This window comes from Megalobrama amblycephala, linkage group LG20, assembly GCF_018812025.1.
Source record: "Megalobrama amblycephala isolate DHTTF-2021 linkage group LG20, ASM1881202v1, whole genome shotgun sequence".
Classification (NCBI taxonomy): Eukaryota; Metazoa; Chordata; class Actinopteri; order Cypriniformes; family Xenocyprididae; genus Megalobrama; species Megalobrama amblycephala.
Genome location: NC_063063.1, coordinates 18,071,859 through 18,090,694, shown reverse-complemented (window position 1 = coordinate 18,090,694; position 18,836 = coordinate 18,071,859). Strand labels below are relative to the sequence as shown.

General features: G+C 39.3%; 1 protein-coding gene across 1 annotated transcript; it reads right to left on the bottom strand.

The window, feature by feature from the left end:
* Nucleotides 1–1,898: 1,898 nt before the first annotated feature.
* LOC125255801 (extracellular calcium-sensing receptor-like) lies at nt 1,899–6,607 on the bottom strand. Its single transcript, XM_048171301.1, has 6 exons — nt 6,305–6,607; nt 5,848–6,145; nt 4,767–5,600; nt 4,312–4,533; nt 3,033–3,156; nt 1,899–2,937 (listed from the first exon to the last, which is right to left on the bottom strand). Exons 1-6 carry the CDS (start codon nt 6,529–6,531, stop codon nt 2,042–2,044), a joined length of 2,601 nt encoding a protein of 866 aa, XP_048027258.1. The 5' UTR covers nt 6,532–6,607; the 3' UTR covers nt 1,899–2,041.
* Nucleotides 6,608–18,836: the final 12,229 nt, after the last annotated feature.

Here is an 18,836-nt window from a genome sequence, read left to right as displayed (position 1 = left end):
TCTAAAGCTGCTTTGACACAATCTGCACTGTAAAAAGCACTATATAGATAAAGGTGACTTGACTTGACTTGACTTCAGTAAGACTATTATTTCCTGCTACTATGGGCCGTCCTGGTGGATTAACCAAGCTCTTGTGTACCTTGGGTAGAATGTAGAAAACTGGCCTATTTGGAGAACGATTGACCAAATATTGCATCTCTTTATCAGAAATCAATAGATGAGCATGTGCTTCCTGAAGAAATGTCTCAATCTCCCTTTGAAACTGAGCAGTTGGATCTAATTGTAAAACTCGATAGTAGGTGGGAATTTCTAATTGAAGAAGAGCCTCCTGATTATAGAGGGCTCGGGGCATAACCACCAAACCACCTCTTTTATCTGCAGGTTTGATTACAATGTCTTTATTTCTGCACAGTTTATCAGGAGCCTCTTTTTCCATCAAGAGCCTCTTTGTTAAATTTGACTTTTGGTTATGAGATGAAGATGACTGCTCAAATAAATTAGTCACATCCCTTTCAAGTAACCTGCATTATGTATCAATAGATGAATTAGATACAGATGGACAAAATTCATGGACTTAAATTTAGCTCGACCATTGATGTACAATATGTACATTTTGTTGATCTACTTTAGCATTTTTATAGAAGCATTTCAATCTTAATGCCCGGAAAAAAACGTAAACAGTTCAATCTTGATGACAAAAGGATCTGTAGCTTTAGATGGAACAAAGCTTAAGCTCTTATTTAGAAGATTTACTTCTTGTGGATGTAGTTCTTGGTCTGTAAGATTGAAGATTAGATTGTCTTTGGGCAGGTTCCCCTCTTCCAAGCTGGTTGTCGAGTGTTTCCTCTTACCCCCACGTCTCCTCCATCGAGTGGTCTTCTGCGTAGTTGATTTTGGCATGACACCCTTAGATGATGTTCTGTGTCATTTGTGTGATCAGATACAAAATCCACCTGACTGTCACCACTGGATGCAGAAGTGATGCTTACGGTTTAATAATAAACATGTGATTAGTTGACTAATCGCTTAAAATGAACAACCACTAGTCGACCAGAAAAATCTTTAGTTGAGTTTGTGGCGACCAGGGCGGACGAGAGCCGTGAGGGAACGGCGCAAGGCCGGTGGTGCCTTGAGTCTCTCACAGAGGAGCTCCGGAAGCATAAAAGGAGGAGCGACGACAGTGATGGACGAGAGAGGACCAGGCCTGGACTTTATTTTATGTTTTATTATGTTTGTGTGGCCGGCAGACGTCCGCGAGGGTCTGCCGGCATTACTTTCGTTTTGTTTATTTTATATTAAAGTTATGTTGAACGTTCGCCGGTTCCCGCCTCCTTCTTCCCGTATATACGAACTACATTAGAGTGTTAATACAGTCATATAGTGTATGTTATACCAGTATACTGCTACAACCCTAGACCCAACACAGTTATTTGTGTATCTGATTAAAATCTGATCTAAATTATTGTATAAACACTTAATATATTGTATAAATATAAGTGCTTATAAATAAAAATAAAATAAATATAATAACAATTAGAGGCAAAATCTGGGTAATTTTGTCACTAAAATGCTTTCACTGTGAACTGCTTTAATTTGGAGCAAGAGATACAGGCACAGAGTGACTTTATTGCAGCAGATGTAACTTTCTCTTACAGCTGAGGTCCAGTTTGGGTTTGTGATCTCTTACTCAGAATAAAATATACTCCGGAACACGTTAGTACAATTCTTAGCACAATTAAATTAAATTACAGTTCTTTTAATGTCTTCAATCTGCATTCTATGCATTTAATGTGGAGATAATGTTGACTGTCCTACTTTCTTTTAGAAAAAATAACAACAGGAACAAGAGTACTTTAATAGCAAGGTTTAATAACTGTTCAACTTATATGGGTTATATTAATCTATTTGCTGAGGATCAATTGTGGACTAACCCTGTATAAGTATGGCGTGAGTGAATTTTGCACACATACATTCAGCCTGTAAGCATTAATCCTGTAACATGATGAACTAGATTTGAAAAAAAAAAAAAAAAGAAAGAAATCTATTTTTTCATCATATGCTTTTTGTCATTTCTCTCAGGTTTCAGAAGTACAATATAACACTTAGGAGCAAATATACACAGCAAGAGACCAAAGGCAGAGGCTAGAATAGCAAAGACATGGACAGCAACCATATACTTTCCACGAGAGCTCACATAAACTGGAATGAAGGTTATCCACACAGCAAAAAATATAAGCATGCTGAATGTGATGAATTTAGCCTCATTAAAATTGTCTGGTAGTTTTCTGGCCAAAAATGCTAATAAGAAACACAAAGAAGCTAGGAGGCCAATGTATCCTAGCACACACCAAAATCCAATTTCAGATCCTACAGCACATTCAACAGTTATTGTTGCACTCATGAACTTGGTGTTATATGCAGCAACAGGAGGCTTAGTTGTTAACCATATGATGCAAATAAGTCCTTGCACAAAAGTACAGAGGATAACACTTGATCTTTGTTTAGCAGGGCCAAACCATTTCATGACATTACTGCCAGGGAGGGTGGCCCTGAATGCCATTAAAACTACAACAGTTTTTGCCAAGATGCATGAAATACAGAGAGTAAAGCTGATTCCAAAGGCTGGATACTGAGTCCGGCATAACCAGTCAGTGGGCTTGCCTATAAATGTCAGGCCAATCAGAAAGCATGTGCAGAGGAACAGGAGGAGAAGGAAACTTAACTCCATATTGTTTCCTCGTATGACTGGTGTTTTCCTGTACATTATAAACACACCAAGCACTGCTAATGCTGCACAGGCCCCGAATGCTGAAAATGCCCATAGAATTATTCCCAAAGGCTCCTGAAAGGACAAAAACTCTAATGTTTTGGGAATGCACTGGTCTTGGGCTTGGTTTGGCCATGTTTCCTTTGAACATGTCAGGCAATCATTTGAGTCTGTGAAAACATTGGAGGGAAGGGGCAGCATAAAACACTAATTTTCCCTTCTTCTCAGAATACCATTAAGTGAAGAACTGTGAAGAACTTCACACCTGTTTGATTACTGATCTCTCCTTCAGCACATGGTATGCAGTCAAAGCAGCAGACTGGCTTTCCTTTTTGCCTGGCCTTCCTGGAGCCTGGCAGACAGCTTTGACTGCACAATGATTCTGGTGCCTAATGACCACAACAGAACAAGCAGTAGAAAAACACTGCATTTCCTTAACTCTTTGCATAGGGAAATATCTGACCGATAATCATAATTTATGCATAATTTTGTGTGCACAATAATCTAAATAACTTAAAATGTTGCAGGATCATCAAATTCTGCTGCTGGAGGGCCACCTTCCTGTGGAGTACAACTCCAACCTGCTCCAACAGCCTGGAGGTTTCTAGTGAGTCTGAAGACCTTGGTCCTGTCCCACTACTTGCTTTGCAGTTGAGCACTTTCTACTTTCATTACTTATTTTCTGTATTTTCTGTAAGTGTTTAAGTGGCATAAAGACTGCACTCTGCAGGACTTTTGATTACCCAAAGGGAGATGTTTATAGTGTTGCAAAAGGTTTTTTTTTGTTGTTGTTGTTTGTTTTTGTGTTTTTAAAGAGCTTCATTTGCGAATTTTGATTTTAAATACTTTGCACTTTAAAATAAACTTCTCTGTTTAGTATTCCTTATGTATCAGACACAATTTAGTAACTGTTGTGCTTCTAATAAAGTGAAAAAAGGAGTTGCAAACATTTTTCAAATGCATATTATCGTCTCTGCTCCAATAAAATGCATAATACCTTACATTTTACTGCCAAATTATATGCATTTTTTTTTTCTCAACATCTTCAATTTTCAGAGCATGTAAGTTCTTGAACATGATAAATGATGGGATACGCTTAGCATCAAAGTGGTATTAGAGATATTGTGGATTTAGTGTGCAGCAAGGGCACTGATATTTGGCATTTATCAGACCTTGAACAGTCTTGCACACTTACTTTTTGTTGCATACAAGCATTCTCAAGTGGCCAAAACTGCAAGTGTGGATAGTGGGACAGGTCCCTTGATTAGCTGGTTCAGGTGTGTTTAATTAGTTAAGGCTAAACTCTGCAGGATAATGGTCCTCCAGGAGCAGGATTGAACACCCTTGATCTACATAGCACAGTGAAAGTTTACACATGTATTCTATATTAAAATGTTTAGTACAACAACATAAAAATCAACAGTGCACTTCCATTTTAAATTATGAAACTGGATTCTTCTTAGTTCAGAAATAAACATTAAGTAGAGCTGAAAGAACAGCAAACATAGTAAACAATGTCTGGTGATGAGAGGGATAGCACACACCTTCTCTCCTTTGTGCCACATAATTGCTGGCTCATCTATTACTAGGTCCTTGTCATCTTCCAGGGAGGCATCATAGAATCCCACCCTCTCTAGTTGAAGGGAGCCATCAGACCCTTTTTGCCAGTTCATCAGGTCATAGGATGCAATCGGATCACCGTTGTCATCAAATCTGACCTCTTCCCCTAATGTTGTGAAATGTGTTTGTTTCATGTAGTACAGGAGCTTAGGTGAAGGTTGGGAGAAAGGATAATGCAAAGTAATGAACACATTAAAATACATAAATGTACACACCCCCACCCCATATTTTTGTATAATTAAGCCATTGCTTTAATACTTGCACACTGTCAAAAAATTAATTAGAAACATTATAGGCAGAGAATGTAAAATAGAAAGTAACACACACACACACACACACACACACACACACACACACACACACACACACACACACACACCTGCCATGGCAGAATTTGATTCATACTCCCACATGTCCCGTTCTGAAAGGGACCCTTTCCTGGGACACAAGTGCTCATGTCATTTAGTGCATGTGCTATGAGATACACAGCCTTGTAAACGTTGTAGGACACTCTAAGTTGAGACACATCTGAATAAGGGGTGTACACATCATCCAGACTCTCATTGCCATTGCAGGGTGGCCAGTTCTGTACACCTTCTCCATGTACATGGGTGTTTAAAGACCCATTCAGCCGACAACTGAAAGTCTCTTCCCAAAACTCAGAGAGAAAATGGGAAGTCTGAGCAACAGAAACATTTACTCTTCTGAGGTAACTGCCAAGATGTGGGATATCAGCTCTCCGTATGGCAAACCCCAATGTTCCCTTTAACAGATCACCAAAATCCTCCCAGAGGGCTTTTGATGTGGCCCAGGCCTCACTGGCAATCCACTGAAGATGAGTAACATTTTGCCGTCTGCACTCTTTTAGGATACCATGCAGATATGAGTCCACAGTGAAGCTTATTATGACTGTGGCAGAAGAATATTTTAAAATTTTCACAAGTTCTTCCGCTGCATCTTGTGTCAGTGCAACAGGATAAAGGTGGACATAAGCAGGACAAATATTAAATTTTTCTGACTCTTTCAGGAAGAGCTGGATGGCAAATCGAGCATAGTCTGTATCCACACCAATCACCCCAACCCACGTCCATTGAAAATAATGAACAAGTTTTACCAAAGCTTTTATTTGAAATAGATCACTTGGCATTGTTCGCATGAATGCTGGAAACTCTCTCTTGTTACTGAGACAGGAACAGGATGCAAAGTAGCTCACCTAAAATTTGAAAACAGAAAGATTAGCAGTGCAATAACAGTACAAGGCAACATCTATATATCACCATAATAATATTGTATATGGACCAAAATGATCAATATTTATGTATAATAAATGACAAAAAATGCAACTTTAAGTTAATCTAAATAATACAGCAGCAACATTCATCAATACATCATCACAATATTCATTACCAAAAAAAATTATATTATTGTTAATGAAATAATATTTATATATTTTGTTTTACTAAAGGTATTTTGAAGGAGCTTAGACTTCTCAGAACAGCCATGGATATTCCTGATGATGCCTCTCCCACAATTACAGGGCTCGGCTGCTTTTGTGTGTCTTCACAGCTTTGTCCACTGCCCCTCTCTGGCTGTCCATTGACCAGGAGAAGAGACCTCTTTACAGATACAGGTATGTCATCACCGCTGTCCCTGATGTGGTAGCCCAGAGATAGGTTTGGCAAAAGGTCTTGCCGCTGGTTAATTTCTCTCACCGCAAAGATCATCGTCTGCATCCACCTCAGTGCTCGAGGGGTAAAGCTGCAACAGATTTCATAGACACTTCATGAATTAAATAACTGCAATGCAGCAAGCAAAATAAAAATGCATTTGCTTTAAATTCAGACAGATAAAGAACAATTTTAACAATTATATTCTTTCACACATCATCTATAAGAAGAAACATAAAACATAACACACAATTTATACTTAGTTGAATTAGGTTTAATCCTAAAAGAAGAAACCAATGAAATAGGACTGAAATGCAAAGGAAAGAGCCCTCCCAAAACCACATCTCCCCCCTGGTAAAAGGTGTATGTATCCTCATCTCCCTGATAGATGCACTTATCCTTGTTTTTATACTGACTCTGCACACCAATACACAACAGAAACCAAAGTGTGAGGAGAGTTGCATAAAGTAGTGCCATAACTGACACACATAATCTGGTGTGTACAGAATTTATAAACAATCTGTGATTGAGGGATGGCCTTAATTCATGAGGAAACACAAGCCAATAGCATGCAACTCCTACTGTCAATCTTTAATGTACCAAGAGACTGTGAATATAATCACTGCTTTGGGCTAATAGAAATGCACACCTCCCCCACATTCCAATGTGATAAAAAAAGACATTAAAGCTTATTATTTCTCCCAATGTTTTTATAATTAAATTAGTGAAGTTATTAAACATAATTTTCAGAGCAGTACGCTCATCTAATCTTCTAAGTAATACCAGTGTATAAAAGTGCATTTGTTAGTTCTTTCGGCAGCCCTCCTCCTCCACCTCTCCTTCTTTTGTATATTTTTGCCTATAGGGGGACAACCAGAGCTCGAGTAGAATATCCTCTCTGAGCCCCTCTATATCAAACAACAAGCCAAATCTAGGTGCCTGTACTTGTGGTTTTAAATGTTCATTGTAAACATCCATGATGAGGACTGGAACTGTTTAATCCATGAGATGTACTTCTCAGAGAGTAGTTTGCATTTGAAGCAATAGAGACTCCATTGCTAAATAGTGCTGAGGAATGTTGGGATATGTCCTGGTGCAAGTTTTGCGGAAGTAAAGAAAATAGTTGTTGCTCAAACAGACATGCCATCTCAGTTGTACTCTTTTAAAAAGATGCATCACACAAGGGTTGCTTGTGAGGCTTTCCTGTATAGTTGCTAGGCATTGGTAGTGTGTTAGCTGATTGTTAGGTTAATTGCTTTTAGTGGCAGCTTTCCGGACAGGGTTTAAATTAATACAGGAGTAGGTCTTAATCTAGAATAGTTAATCATGGCTTAAAAATGGCTTTCTGAAACAGAGATTAAGTACAGATTATGAACACCTGGACTGAGAAGTCCTTAACTAAAATAAACAAGATTAATTTAAAACCAACTGTGCTAATCTGAACTAGCACGACCAAAGTTGCCTATATGGAATGAACCAAGAAAAGCTTAACTGTACGGAAAAAAAAAAATAATGAAACTGAGAAGCAAATCCAAGGAAAACTACCGAACAAGAGAACAGGGAACGAGGCACTGCATCCTGAGACACTATGGGTAATGCCTCAGTGCGACTGATGGCTGAAGCACTGTAAAATCACAATAATTGTATTGGCCAGCGACAGCCATGATGTCACTACTAGTGCAGCCAGGAAATGAATAGTTCTTTTCCAAAACGCTATAAATCCATTTTAATAGTTTTCATGAAAATTACATTTTTTTTACTTATACATTTTGTTAATATTCAATTTATCCTGTTAAAATGGTCTATTGGCTCAGTCTGAACATGTTAAACAATGATTGTTAAATGAAACAACAATTTTGTTATTATAAATTCAAAGTTTTTTTTTGTTGTTTCAAAACGCTACAAATCCATCCTTTTTTTAGCCTTTTTTTATAAAAACATCTAGAATCTCAGTATTGAAAGGGTGACTATATGTTTTAAACGGTTTACTGAACAGCTTGATTGCCTGATACGATGTCACACACTTGCGCGCACACACACACACACACGAGGCGAGCCTCTTAAAGCAGCTGTGAGTTGAGCGCCTCTTTTTAGCCATTTTATATAAAAACATCTATAATCTCAGTATTGATCGGGTGACTATATGTTTTAAACAGTTTACTGAACAGCTTGATTGCCTGATACAATGTCACACACTTGCACACACACACATACACACGCGAGGCGAGGCGAGCCGAGACACCCTTATATTCAAACGACCCTATATCGGGAACCGAGTTGAGTTGGCGCTCCGTACTCCGGCCCCCAGGTGTAGGTCTCACTGGCTCATCCAGGCCATCAAAAGTGTTAATAGAGTTTAAAGCACTCATTTTGAAGACTGAGCACAAACAAACTCCCTCGCTTCAAAGAACTGCCATGTTAGATCGAACGCTCGTCGAATTCTGAATCTGATTGGTTGAGAGGACATATCGCATTTAGGCTAAAAACAGGTTCGGCGCTTATAGCGGTTTGGAAAGAAACTGCATCTTGTATGGCATATAGTACGGCTATTTCTTGCTTGGAGAGACATCGACAATGAAAGCTCTAATGGCAGGGCATACGCAGCAACAGGTCAGGCTGGTGCTGCACTGCACAAAATGGCAGTGATCCAAGCCTATCAAGCAGATCTGCTGAAAGACTTGGACCAGGGTCAGGGTCTTTCCCCTGATGTGGTCGCTGAGCTGTGGCGCACCACTGATTTGGCTCTCTTGGCCACCAAGCAGACTGCTGCCATGGTCGGGAGGACTATGGCAGTGATGGAAGTGATGGTGGCCACAGATAGACGTCTGTGGGTGAACTTGGGGAGAAAAAAAGGCATTTCTTCTCGATGCCCGATTTCGCCCTCAGAATTGTTCGGCACATATGTCGAGGTGGTGGTCTGAAAATTCAAAGAGGCGAAGGAGTGCTCAGCTGCCTTTAAATCTTATATACCGTGCCGGACCGAGTCTGCGACCAGACAATCAGGAGGTCCTGGCCCGTCTCGGTATGAGGACTGAAGACAAAAACTGCACACAAAGAAAAAATGCACATATCAGCTGTGGAATCAAAGGAAAAGGAATGCCTGGAAATCTATTTGTAATGAATTCAATGCAAATGAACACACATCTACAAGAACAATACAACAACTTCAGGTAAGAACCTTCAGCTTTATTACTTTACTGTTTTGTGCAATCTGTGGGTTGTTACATTAAGGTAGTTATACAATACATATGTTGTGGAAGAAAAAAAAAAAAACCTTAAAAAAAAAAAAAAGAAAAAATTGCTGACACTTGAAAAGAGAGGTTTAAGAATGGAGGAGAACCTGCAAGTAAAGATACTAACCAGTAGCTGGATGAATTACTGACAGGGATAGCAACCTTTGGAGAACATACCAGATATGATGACCATGATTTCCTGCAGGAAAACTAGAGCTACTCTAGGACTAAACTGAGGCTTAAATTAAACCTATAGGAGGCAGGTTTAACTTCGGATTAATGTTGTTTCAAAGAAGACACACACACACACACACACACACACATACATACATACATACATACATACATACATACACACACATATATATATATATATATATATATATATATATATATATATATATATATATATATATATATATATATATATATATATCTTGGTATACACAAACATATATGTATATTGAACTTCATTGACATAGTCCAAGTAATCCATGTGTCTTTGAAATACAACATTAATCTAAAGTTATACCCGCCTCCTGGTAGGTTTATTTCAAGCCTCGATTTAGTCCTGGGGTAGCTCAGATCATCCCTCCAGGAAATCAGCTTATTAAACTCTGGACTAGACTAAGTCTAGCACTATTTAAAACCATGACAGAGAAAGCAGATTTCTGGTTATCTGATTTAAAAGGCCATTTTAGTCTAGGACTAGGAATAATCTCTGCCCTGGAAACCTCCCCTTAATGTTTAAGCCAGAGCTCCAAGTTCTGACATAGCAGAACATGTTAATGATCTAGTTCTCAAAAAATGGTAAATTTCTTTATAGGAGAATAAGAGAGTAACAGTGAATTGGGAACCTTTTTCTCCAGACCTAGCCAGAGGATAAAACATACAGAAGAGTTCATCAGTGTTTCTGTTGGCTGCCCTAGATTGATGTTTCATGACACTTCTGTCCATTTTGTCCCCTTGGACTGTCCTTTCCACTGGTGCTGGAAGATCCTGAATCCCACCTCCACTGTCCAGGAACCAGGTATGTATGCATGGCATGTCCTGATTTTGCCGAGCTAGACGCGTTCCTGGGTCGACATGTTTTGTTGATCCTGGAACAACATTCCTGTCCTATTTAATCCTAACTATATCCTTACCCCAAACCTAACCCTACCCATAAGCGATCCCTAAAACCAGAGGGAAATGATAGATGAGTAACACTGATGTAGAAGCACCTAACCCTGGATGTAAGCCTAAACTTGAAATAAACTGTAAACTTGTCCCTCAAATCTGATTGGTTGATTAGAATGTTGTTCTTGGTAAATTAGGTTCTGCTTATGCATATTATGGGAATCAAGGCTTTCCCCAGTCCAACATGACCTGGCTGTATTTTCCATTAAGGCAGACCTCTCTCACTGGCATGTTGGGCAGGATGGAATGATGTTAGATGCACCTTTCAGGCCAGGTGGAGATACTGACTGGATTAGGGACCCCTCTCAAGACCTCATCCTGGGGACTGGAGAGTGTTGCACTCTGCTCCAAGTCCTCAAGTTGCCCTCAATTGTTTAATGCTCAAACCCCAAGACACATCAGTGGCCTCATGTATAAAACATTCCGTAGATTTCATCCTAAAAGTGTGCATATGCATAAAAGCCAGATTTTGCGTACGCACAAAAGTTTTCAGATTTGTAAAACCATGTGTACGCCAGAACCTGCACAAAAGTCCCATTATGAAACCCAGTCAGTGAAGGATTGTGCGTTCATGAATTTCCACCTGTCTCCTGCCCGAAATAACCATATATGGAGCTTACATTAAATTATGTTGCTAAGCCATCTGTTTAGACTGAGTAAGTGTACATTGTTGATCATTATTTGCGCGGAAATATTTTCTCAAAACATGAGTTCTGCTATTTAGAACACAATTTAAAGTGGAGATATAATACACCAAGCAATCCTTGCTGTAGTTAAAACATTAAACACAGCATGCCACAGGAAAAGTGTTCAAAAGCAGAGCATCCACTACACATTTTTATTTAAATTCATATAAAAAATATTGTAACTTCTGGATAATGATTTCATGTAATTTCAATGTTTAACTCCATTAAGGAGAATAGCATATTTAATCTAAATGTGGAAATGGAAATGTTCAAATGGAAAACAGAGTTTAAATCATTCTGTTTACTTTGTTACTTTGCTCACTCCAGTAAAAGAGTGTGCATGCATGGTCTAAAGTGCCCGTACAGTGTGCACATATTTATGCTGTTTATTTTTTATAAATCCCAATAGTTAAAATGGTGATAAACAAGTTTTTTCATGAACAACCAAGAGACCAATGGAAAGCCACAGAAATTATAAATTCAACAGTCCTAAGTGACCTGATGGAAGCAACTGAAATGATGTGGAAAGAGAGACCTGGGGCCTGATGTATAAACATTGTGTACGCACAAAAAAAGGCATTGAAATGTGCATGGAAAATTGAGTATGCGCATTTCAATGCCTGTTTTATGCCTACGCAATTTTTATACATCAGTCCCCAGGTCTCTCTTTCCACTCTTTCTCTCTTTAATTAACCTAATTAACATGTGAGGAGCACATTCCGTTAATCAACTCAGTTAGCGAGATAAGAGGTATATATACAGCAGACTTACCTCTGTTCTATGACAGTTTTCCAGCATTTGGTCCGCCTGTTTGCCAAGACATCGAGGCCTAGCCCCGCCTCCACTGGCGAAACATCTGCCATCTTTCTCTGCGTCTTTCTCCAATATTGTTTGTTTTTATTTAACAAGCAAATCAATAAAATTTTATAAAATCATGTGACAACTATAAAATATATACAAAAAATATAAATGTGAAATATTGCAAATGCAACTGAACTTCATACAAGTTGAACTTTGCGTATATTTGATGGAATCTGTGATGGAACGGATTACGCTCCGTTACGGCAGACATTTCTGCCATTGGATTATGGACTATTATGGTTCTAGTAAAAAATATTTATTTTTTCTGAGTCATCAATTTCTACATTATAAATATGGTTGTTGTTTGGAACTTCTGTATGCACAATGTATTTAGTAATACTCGTGCAGATATGCATTTATTTGATTGTGTGCACTGATTAAATAGATCACGCTGCAGAGAGAACAGATGTTAAAAAACATCTAAGAATTACATCTACTATTTATTAGAAGTGTATATTCCCATATATCCAAATAACCACTAACTTTAAACTTTAAGCTTTAAGCTTTATTACTAAGCTTTACTAAAGTTTGTATACAGCACGCAAGGTTTGTGCGTATGCTCCAAGTCTTATTCTCCATTTTAAGTGTATCTCTCTCTGACAGAATTACAGTGCCACATACTGATCTAGCATGTATACTACATCGTTTTGAGTCAGTTTCAGTGGTTTAGTGTGTATGCAGATATTTCTTGAGATGAGGAAAAAAAAAAGATTGGATAGGGAAAGCTCTGGCTTTGTGTGGATGTGGCCCCAATTCAGACGCTCCTTCCAGTGTACCAGAGTATGTCGATTTACCCATGTTAGCTAATAATTCTGATTATGTTCAAGATGGACACATTTCTAACATAGAATCAGAAGAATCAGAATCAGAATGTGCTTTATTCGCCAAGTGTGCACAAACACACAAGGCATTTGTTGTGGTTTTCTACAGAAGCTCTTGGTACACACATACATATGACATGAGAACAGAAACATTTAAATAAGTAAACTAAGAAAAAAAAATAATAAGTAAAATAAAATAAATAATACTAAAGTGGTATACATCTGGATCAGAAGACATACAGATTTGTATTGTATATACAGCAGGATGAATAGAATATATATATATATATATATATATATATATATATATATATATATATATATAAAATTACGCAACTAATTTTTTCTCTCTCTCAAGTACTAAAAGTGAATACTGAAACAGGGGTAATTGCTATGTTAGCTGTTTAGGCTGGAGATAGCGTTGGGGAAAAAACTGTTCTTATGCCTAGACGTTCTAGTGCACAGAGATCTGTAACGTCTGCCTGAGGGCAGAAGTGCAAACAGGTTGTGTCCAGGGTGAGAGGGGTCTGTGATGATGTTACCTGCCCGTTTCTTCACTCTGGTGTTGTACAAGTCGTGAAAGTTGGGCAGGTGCATACCAATTACCCTTTCAGCTGTCCTAACAATCCGTTGCAGTCTTCTTATATCTGATTTGCTGGCTGACCCAAACCAAACAGTTATAGAATTGCACAGAACTGACTCAATAACAGCTGAGTAAAACTGTTTCAGCAGCTCCTGTGGCAGGTTGAACTTCCTCAGCTGGCGAAGGAAGTACAGTCTCTGCTGAGCCTTTTTCGCAGTGGAGTCAATGTGATTGTCCCACTTCAGGTCCTGAGAGATGGTGGTGCCCAGGAACCTGAAGGACTCCACTGCTTCCACAGTGCTGTTCATGATGGTGAGTGGGGGGAGTGCAGGGGGGTTTCTCCTGAAGTCCACGATCATCTCCACTGTCTTGAGCGTGTTCAGCTCCAGGTTGTTAAGACTGCACCAGACAGCCAGCTGTTCAACCTCCAGTCTGTAAGCAGACTCGTCTCCGTCCCGGATAAGGCCAATGACTGTGGTGTCATCTGCGAACTTCAGGAGCTTGACAGAGGGGTCTTTAGCGGTGCAGTCGTTTGTGTAGAGGGAGAAGAGCAGTGGGGAAAGAACACAGCCCTGAGGGGCGCCGGTGCTGATGGTGCGGGTGCTGGATGTGAGTTTTCCCAGCCTCACTAGCTGCTGCCTGTCTGTTAGGAAGCTGGTGATCCACTGACAGATGGAGGTGGGTACAGAGAGCTGGGACAGTTTATTCAGGAGGGTATCCGGGATTATGGTGTTGAAAGCCGAACTGAAGTCCACAAACAGGATCCTTGCGTAAGTCCCTGGTTTGTCTAGATGTTGTAGGATATAATGCAGTATGTAGGGTCTGCACAGTCTCAAAGATGAGCAGGTCCCACCATAAACTGTGTTTAAGTCCCAATTCACGGAACTTCGGTTTGTAAATCTTACATCTCATCCGGATCACAAGACTCTTTTTATGACTATTTCGATAAGTCCCAAAACTCTCCTCTGTGACTTCAAAGGAGATGCGAACACCACGGATCAGGTTTCGAGGAGACAGGGCCGAATTCCAAACGGTCATAAAAAGAAAATACACGCACGCACCCACAGACACACACACACATACAAAGCCCTACATAAAGACTGTATACACAAATATTATACCTGCAAATATGAATGTATCTGCCACTATGGTGCTTGTTGCATGTATGTGTTGCTAATGTAGAATCGTAGAATTGACTGTAGTAGGTTAGTTTTCATGTTAAACGATAGTATTAGAGTAGAAAGTGTATCTTCTTTATATGACGAGAGACACCTGTCGAGTTTGATCTCTCCGTAAAGCGGTGAATCCGAGCTATTCACTCATGTACGTTACATTTCTGTCAAATGCATCGTTCAATGTTTAATAATACTATGAAGAAAATGCATTGATTCAACATACCATAAATTAACTCGTTGGACAGGACAAAGGGATGTGGAAAACCGCCAAATTGCAACGCTATCATTGGAGGACGTTATCAAGAAGGCGTTCTGGCCTGTTGTCCTTAAAATACCATGACACACGTCTTTTCGATGCACAAGTTTTCTGCACGAGTTCCTGCCGTCAAGACGGACTCTCTTCTTTATTTTCCGGTCATATTACAACAGTTAAACTTTCGTTTGAAACTTCGCCGAAACAACCTCCGGAAGAAGAAACAACTATCAACCCGAGCGCTCCGAAACTCTAAGCACCCCAACGAACCTATGCAAGTATAACGTTTTTACGATTTTAAATGCTGAGTTTCCTTGCTGGCTCTTAAAGGTGAACTGTTGCAATTTGCCCTGCTTTGATTATCTCTTTCATTTCTGCCTTTACTTTCACTTGTATGTATCTGTATCTACTTGTGTACATTTATCCGTATAACCTTTGTATTACCCGTTCTGTATATTAAACATATCATATCCACGCTTTTATTCACTTGCTCCTTCAACCACAACCGAGTCACTTTAATGTTCTGATTCTAATATCCTTGTTTTACGTTTGGATGCTATTCTAGAAATTGATCCTTGTGGCCACAGGGTAATATTTCTGTCGTAATAGTCTGTGAACTTATCGGTGTGCTGGACGGACAGGTAGTTCTCTACATAATTATTAAAACAGAACTAACCATATATGTGATTGATTATAATTCGTTGTAGTTAATTCACCATATATGGTTAATTCCCCCTTGGGTCGGTATGTGCATAATAATAATTCATAAAACCTTATGAATTATTATATTCATATTCCACCCATAAATTGATTAATAACTGTGCAAATCGTCACATATATTTGGTGGAGAATGCGGGCAACGTTTTAAACTTGGTTTTGGTGTACGAGCAATCTAGAATAAATGTGTGTGATCTAATGTGTAACGCGCGCTATAGTCAGTGAGCTGACACACGTCCCTCACTTTGAAGATACGTTAACAAACTGCTTTGTGTCTAAAAACACGGTAGTAAATTGTTGAACGTGAAATACACTGCAGTCCATTAATATGTCAAGCTCTTATCTGTGAAGGACGACAATCTTTGCAGTAAGTCACAGTTTTGAATATTAATTTTCGCTTGAATAAACGAATTGAGTCGTATTCAGCGCTTTGAAAGATTCGTGGGACAAGTTTCTCCCACCTATTTTTAAAAAAAAGGCCTTATTATATTTGCCGCTATTATAATTGAATTATGTGTGTCGTCCAATAATTCACAATATAGCTGCCTGGCGCTCCTGGGTTACGTCGTTGGCCTAGCTACCCAAACCACGTGATCCCCCTTACAAATCTAATCGGTGAGCAGTTAATCTGGTTTATCGATTGATGTGTAAAAGGTTGGAGCCAGTCGAAAAACGCCCTGATCCAGCGTGACTAATAACAGCAGTGAATTATCCTGCAGTTACATATTTGTGCACTAAAATTTGTGCAAACGGGGTCACTAAACCCCGAGTTTCCAAAGTTTTATACGTATGATAAAAGGTTGCATCAGTCCAGTGAGCTGGCACCGAAGAATCCGCCGAGATTCTAAAAAGTGTTGTATTTGTGATATGTGCAGTTAAATCAGCTGTAACGCTAATTTAAAAATATCACGGAGGTGGATGCAGTAACCCTGACCAGACGCCAGAGGGCAGTCTGTCCAGGTGGGGCACCCCTCCCTACTGCATTATTGTGTTGACTCAGCAACGCCACCGCGTGGACGTCCTGAGTTAAAGCTGCTCGCCATACTTTGAACTGAATTGTCCCCAAATTTCCCCGTGACTACTTCAACGTTGCTGTTATAACTTTGTTGATGGTTATGCTTTTCAATCGTTTTTGGAATGTGGTTTACTTATTTAAATTTGGTTTAAACACGTTTTAAATTTGGTTTAAACACGTTTTAAATCTTTAATTTGAATTAAGTTGCCGTCCAACCAGAGAATTCACTTCCTGGAAGTGCTCCCCCTTGTGGACGTCCCCGGAAGTCAATTCCCTGCCATCTGTGTGTCCTTTCCTAGCCTCTGTTCCTTGGTCACAGATTTATTCTATTCTATTCTATTCTATTCTATTCTATTCTATTCTATTCTATTCTATTCTATTCTATTTTAGCCTATTTGATTGTTATTTTATTTTTATTCTACTCTTTTGATTTAACTCATTTTTTTTTTTTTTTTTGGCTGGGTGTTCTCCCTCTCTCGTTCTCTTGAGTTATCATTATTATTTTATTTAGGTTTTAATTTTATTATTTTTTTTTTTATTTTATTGTTTTGTTTTGTTTTTCTTGCTCTTTATTTCCTTAGTTTTATTTACTTCGGAAATTCTTTCCCTTGTATCACTTAACGCTTTATTTTATTCACTCTTAGCCCTGTGTCCTGTTTGTTATTGCCTAGCAATAACATTCACACACACACCCAGGCCTCCCTTATTTCATACACTTATTTTAAATTTAATTAAATGACATTTAATTGAATTTTAAAATTAAGTAGTGTCAACCAGTTGGCATTTTGCTCATCAACAAGCAATTCTCTTTAGGAAAAATCACAAATAGGGAAGGCCTTCTCCTGTCTTTTTCCCATTCTGTTATTCTATGCACTCATTTAAATTTGATTGAACAAGATTTCATTCAAGTTTGAATCAAGTGCATCTGAACTTTTTTTTGTTTTTACCCCCTTTTGCTCATTCCAGTTCTAGTTTAACTAGTTCATTCGGACTGTCATTGTAGGCTCATTTTCTTTTGTCATACACACTTAATTATTTAAATTTGGTCTAAACAAGATTTAAACTGAGATTTAAACTTACAATTAAGCTGTGTTTGTGTGACCACTTGTGTATTTGCAGATAAGGCCCTTCGCGCCTGGTGGTGAGCTGACGGTCGCCCCAGTGAGTTCCAGTGAGTGGAGCTGCCTGGCCTGGCGGTTCTTGCACTAGCTGTGTGTGAATCGGGGACATTCTGACCTCGTATCACGGGCAACACGCAAGGACACCAGCGAGTTGTGTATCAGGTACAGGGAGGCAACGAGCCCAGATCGACCACAAACGGCAATTTTGTTTAATTTCCCTGCTCAGGCTTCTGCATGACAGAATCGCCCGTTTGGAGTAACTGCCCGTAAAGGGGACAGACTCTGAGTTCAGGGAAAACTCAATTTTGACCGGTCACCTGGCCGTTGGCGCAAATACCTTGCCGAAGTGCGCAATTGTGCTGATGTTCCCTGTTTGAGAGGTTGCACCGTGTTACAAAGGGGACAGGTTGCCACGGACACCGCAGTCGAGTGTTTGAGCGTCTAGGAAAGGTTGCCTGCCATTGAGTTCTCATCTGAGCACCCACGGTTCACCCAGGCCTAAATTAGTGACATACAGTCACTTCACCTAATTGAAAGCCACAGAATATTACATATTCTTCGATTATTTAGGTGCGGGCCAACCCTTATACTCTCGATCAATACCATCCCTCTAGGTTTTATGACGCAACAGGGCACTCGCCTGACACCGTCACAAACCCAGCTGAAATAGGAAGTTTAAGTTTCACTTCTCCCCTCTAGCCTCTTCTGTTTCAGTTTATTGCTATTCTATTTTTATTCCTTTCTATTTGGTTACTGCTCTATTTCTCATTTAATTGCATCCACTCTGTTCTGTTTGCTTTTCTGCTGTGTTTGTTTCTTTCAGTTCACGTAGAAGCAGAACCTGTGAGAGCCACCACGGAAAACTGAGTAATAGATAGACGACCGAGCAGCGAGAGTCACCAAAGGACTCTTAGAACTACCGCCTGTCAAAATCTATAGTTAAATCCGGCACTCCCTCACACAAATTGACCTACGTGGTCCTTCTTGGTTTGACAACTAAGTGTCGAACCTACCTTCCACTAACTGTCTGCACCAGTTAACTGGAAGCACACAAAAAGAATTATCTAATTACGTATTACGTAACCGCTAATCCCTGCACAAGCTTGCATTGGTTCTTGTCTTTGTTGTGCTGTCTTTC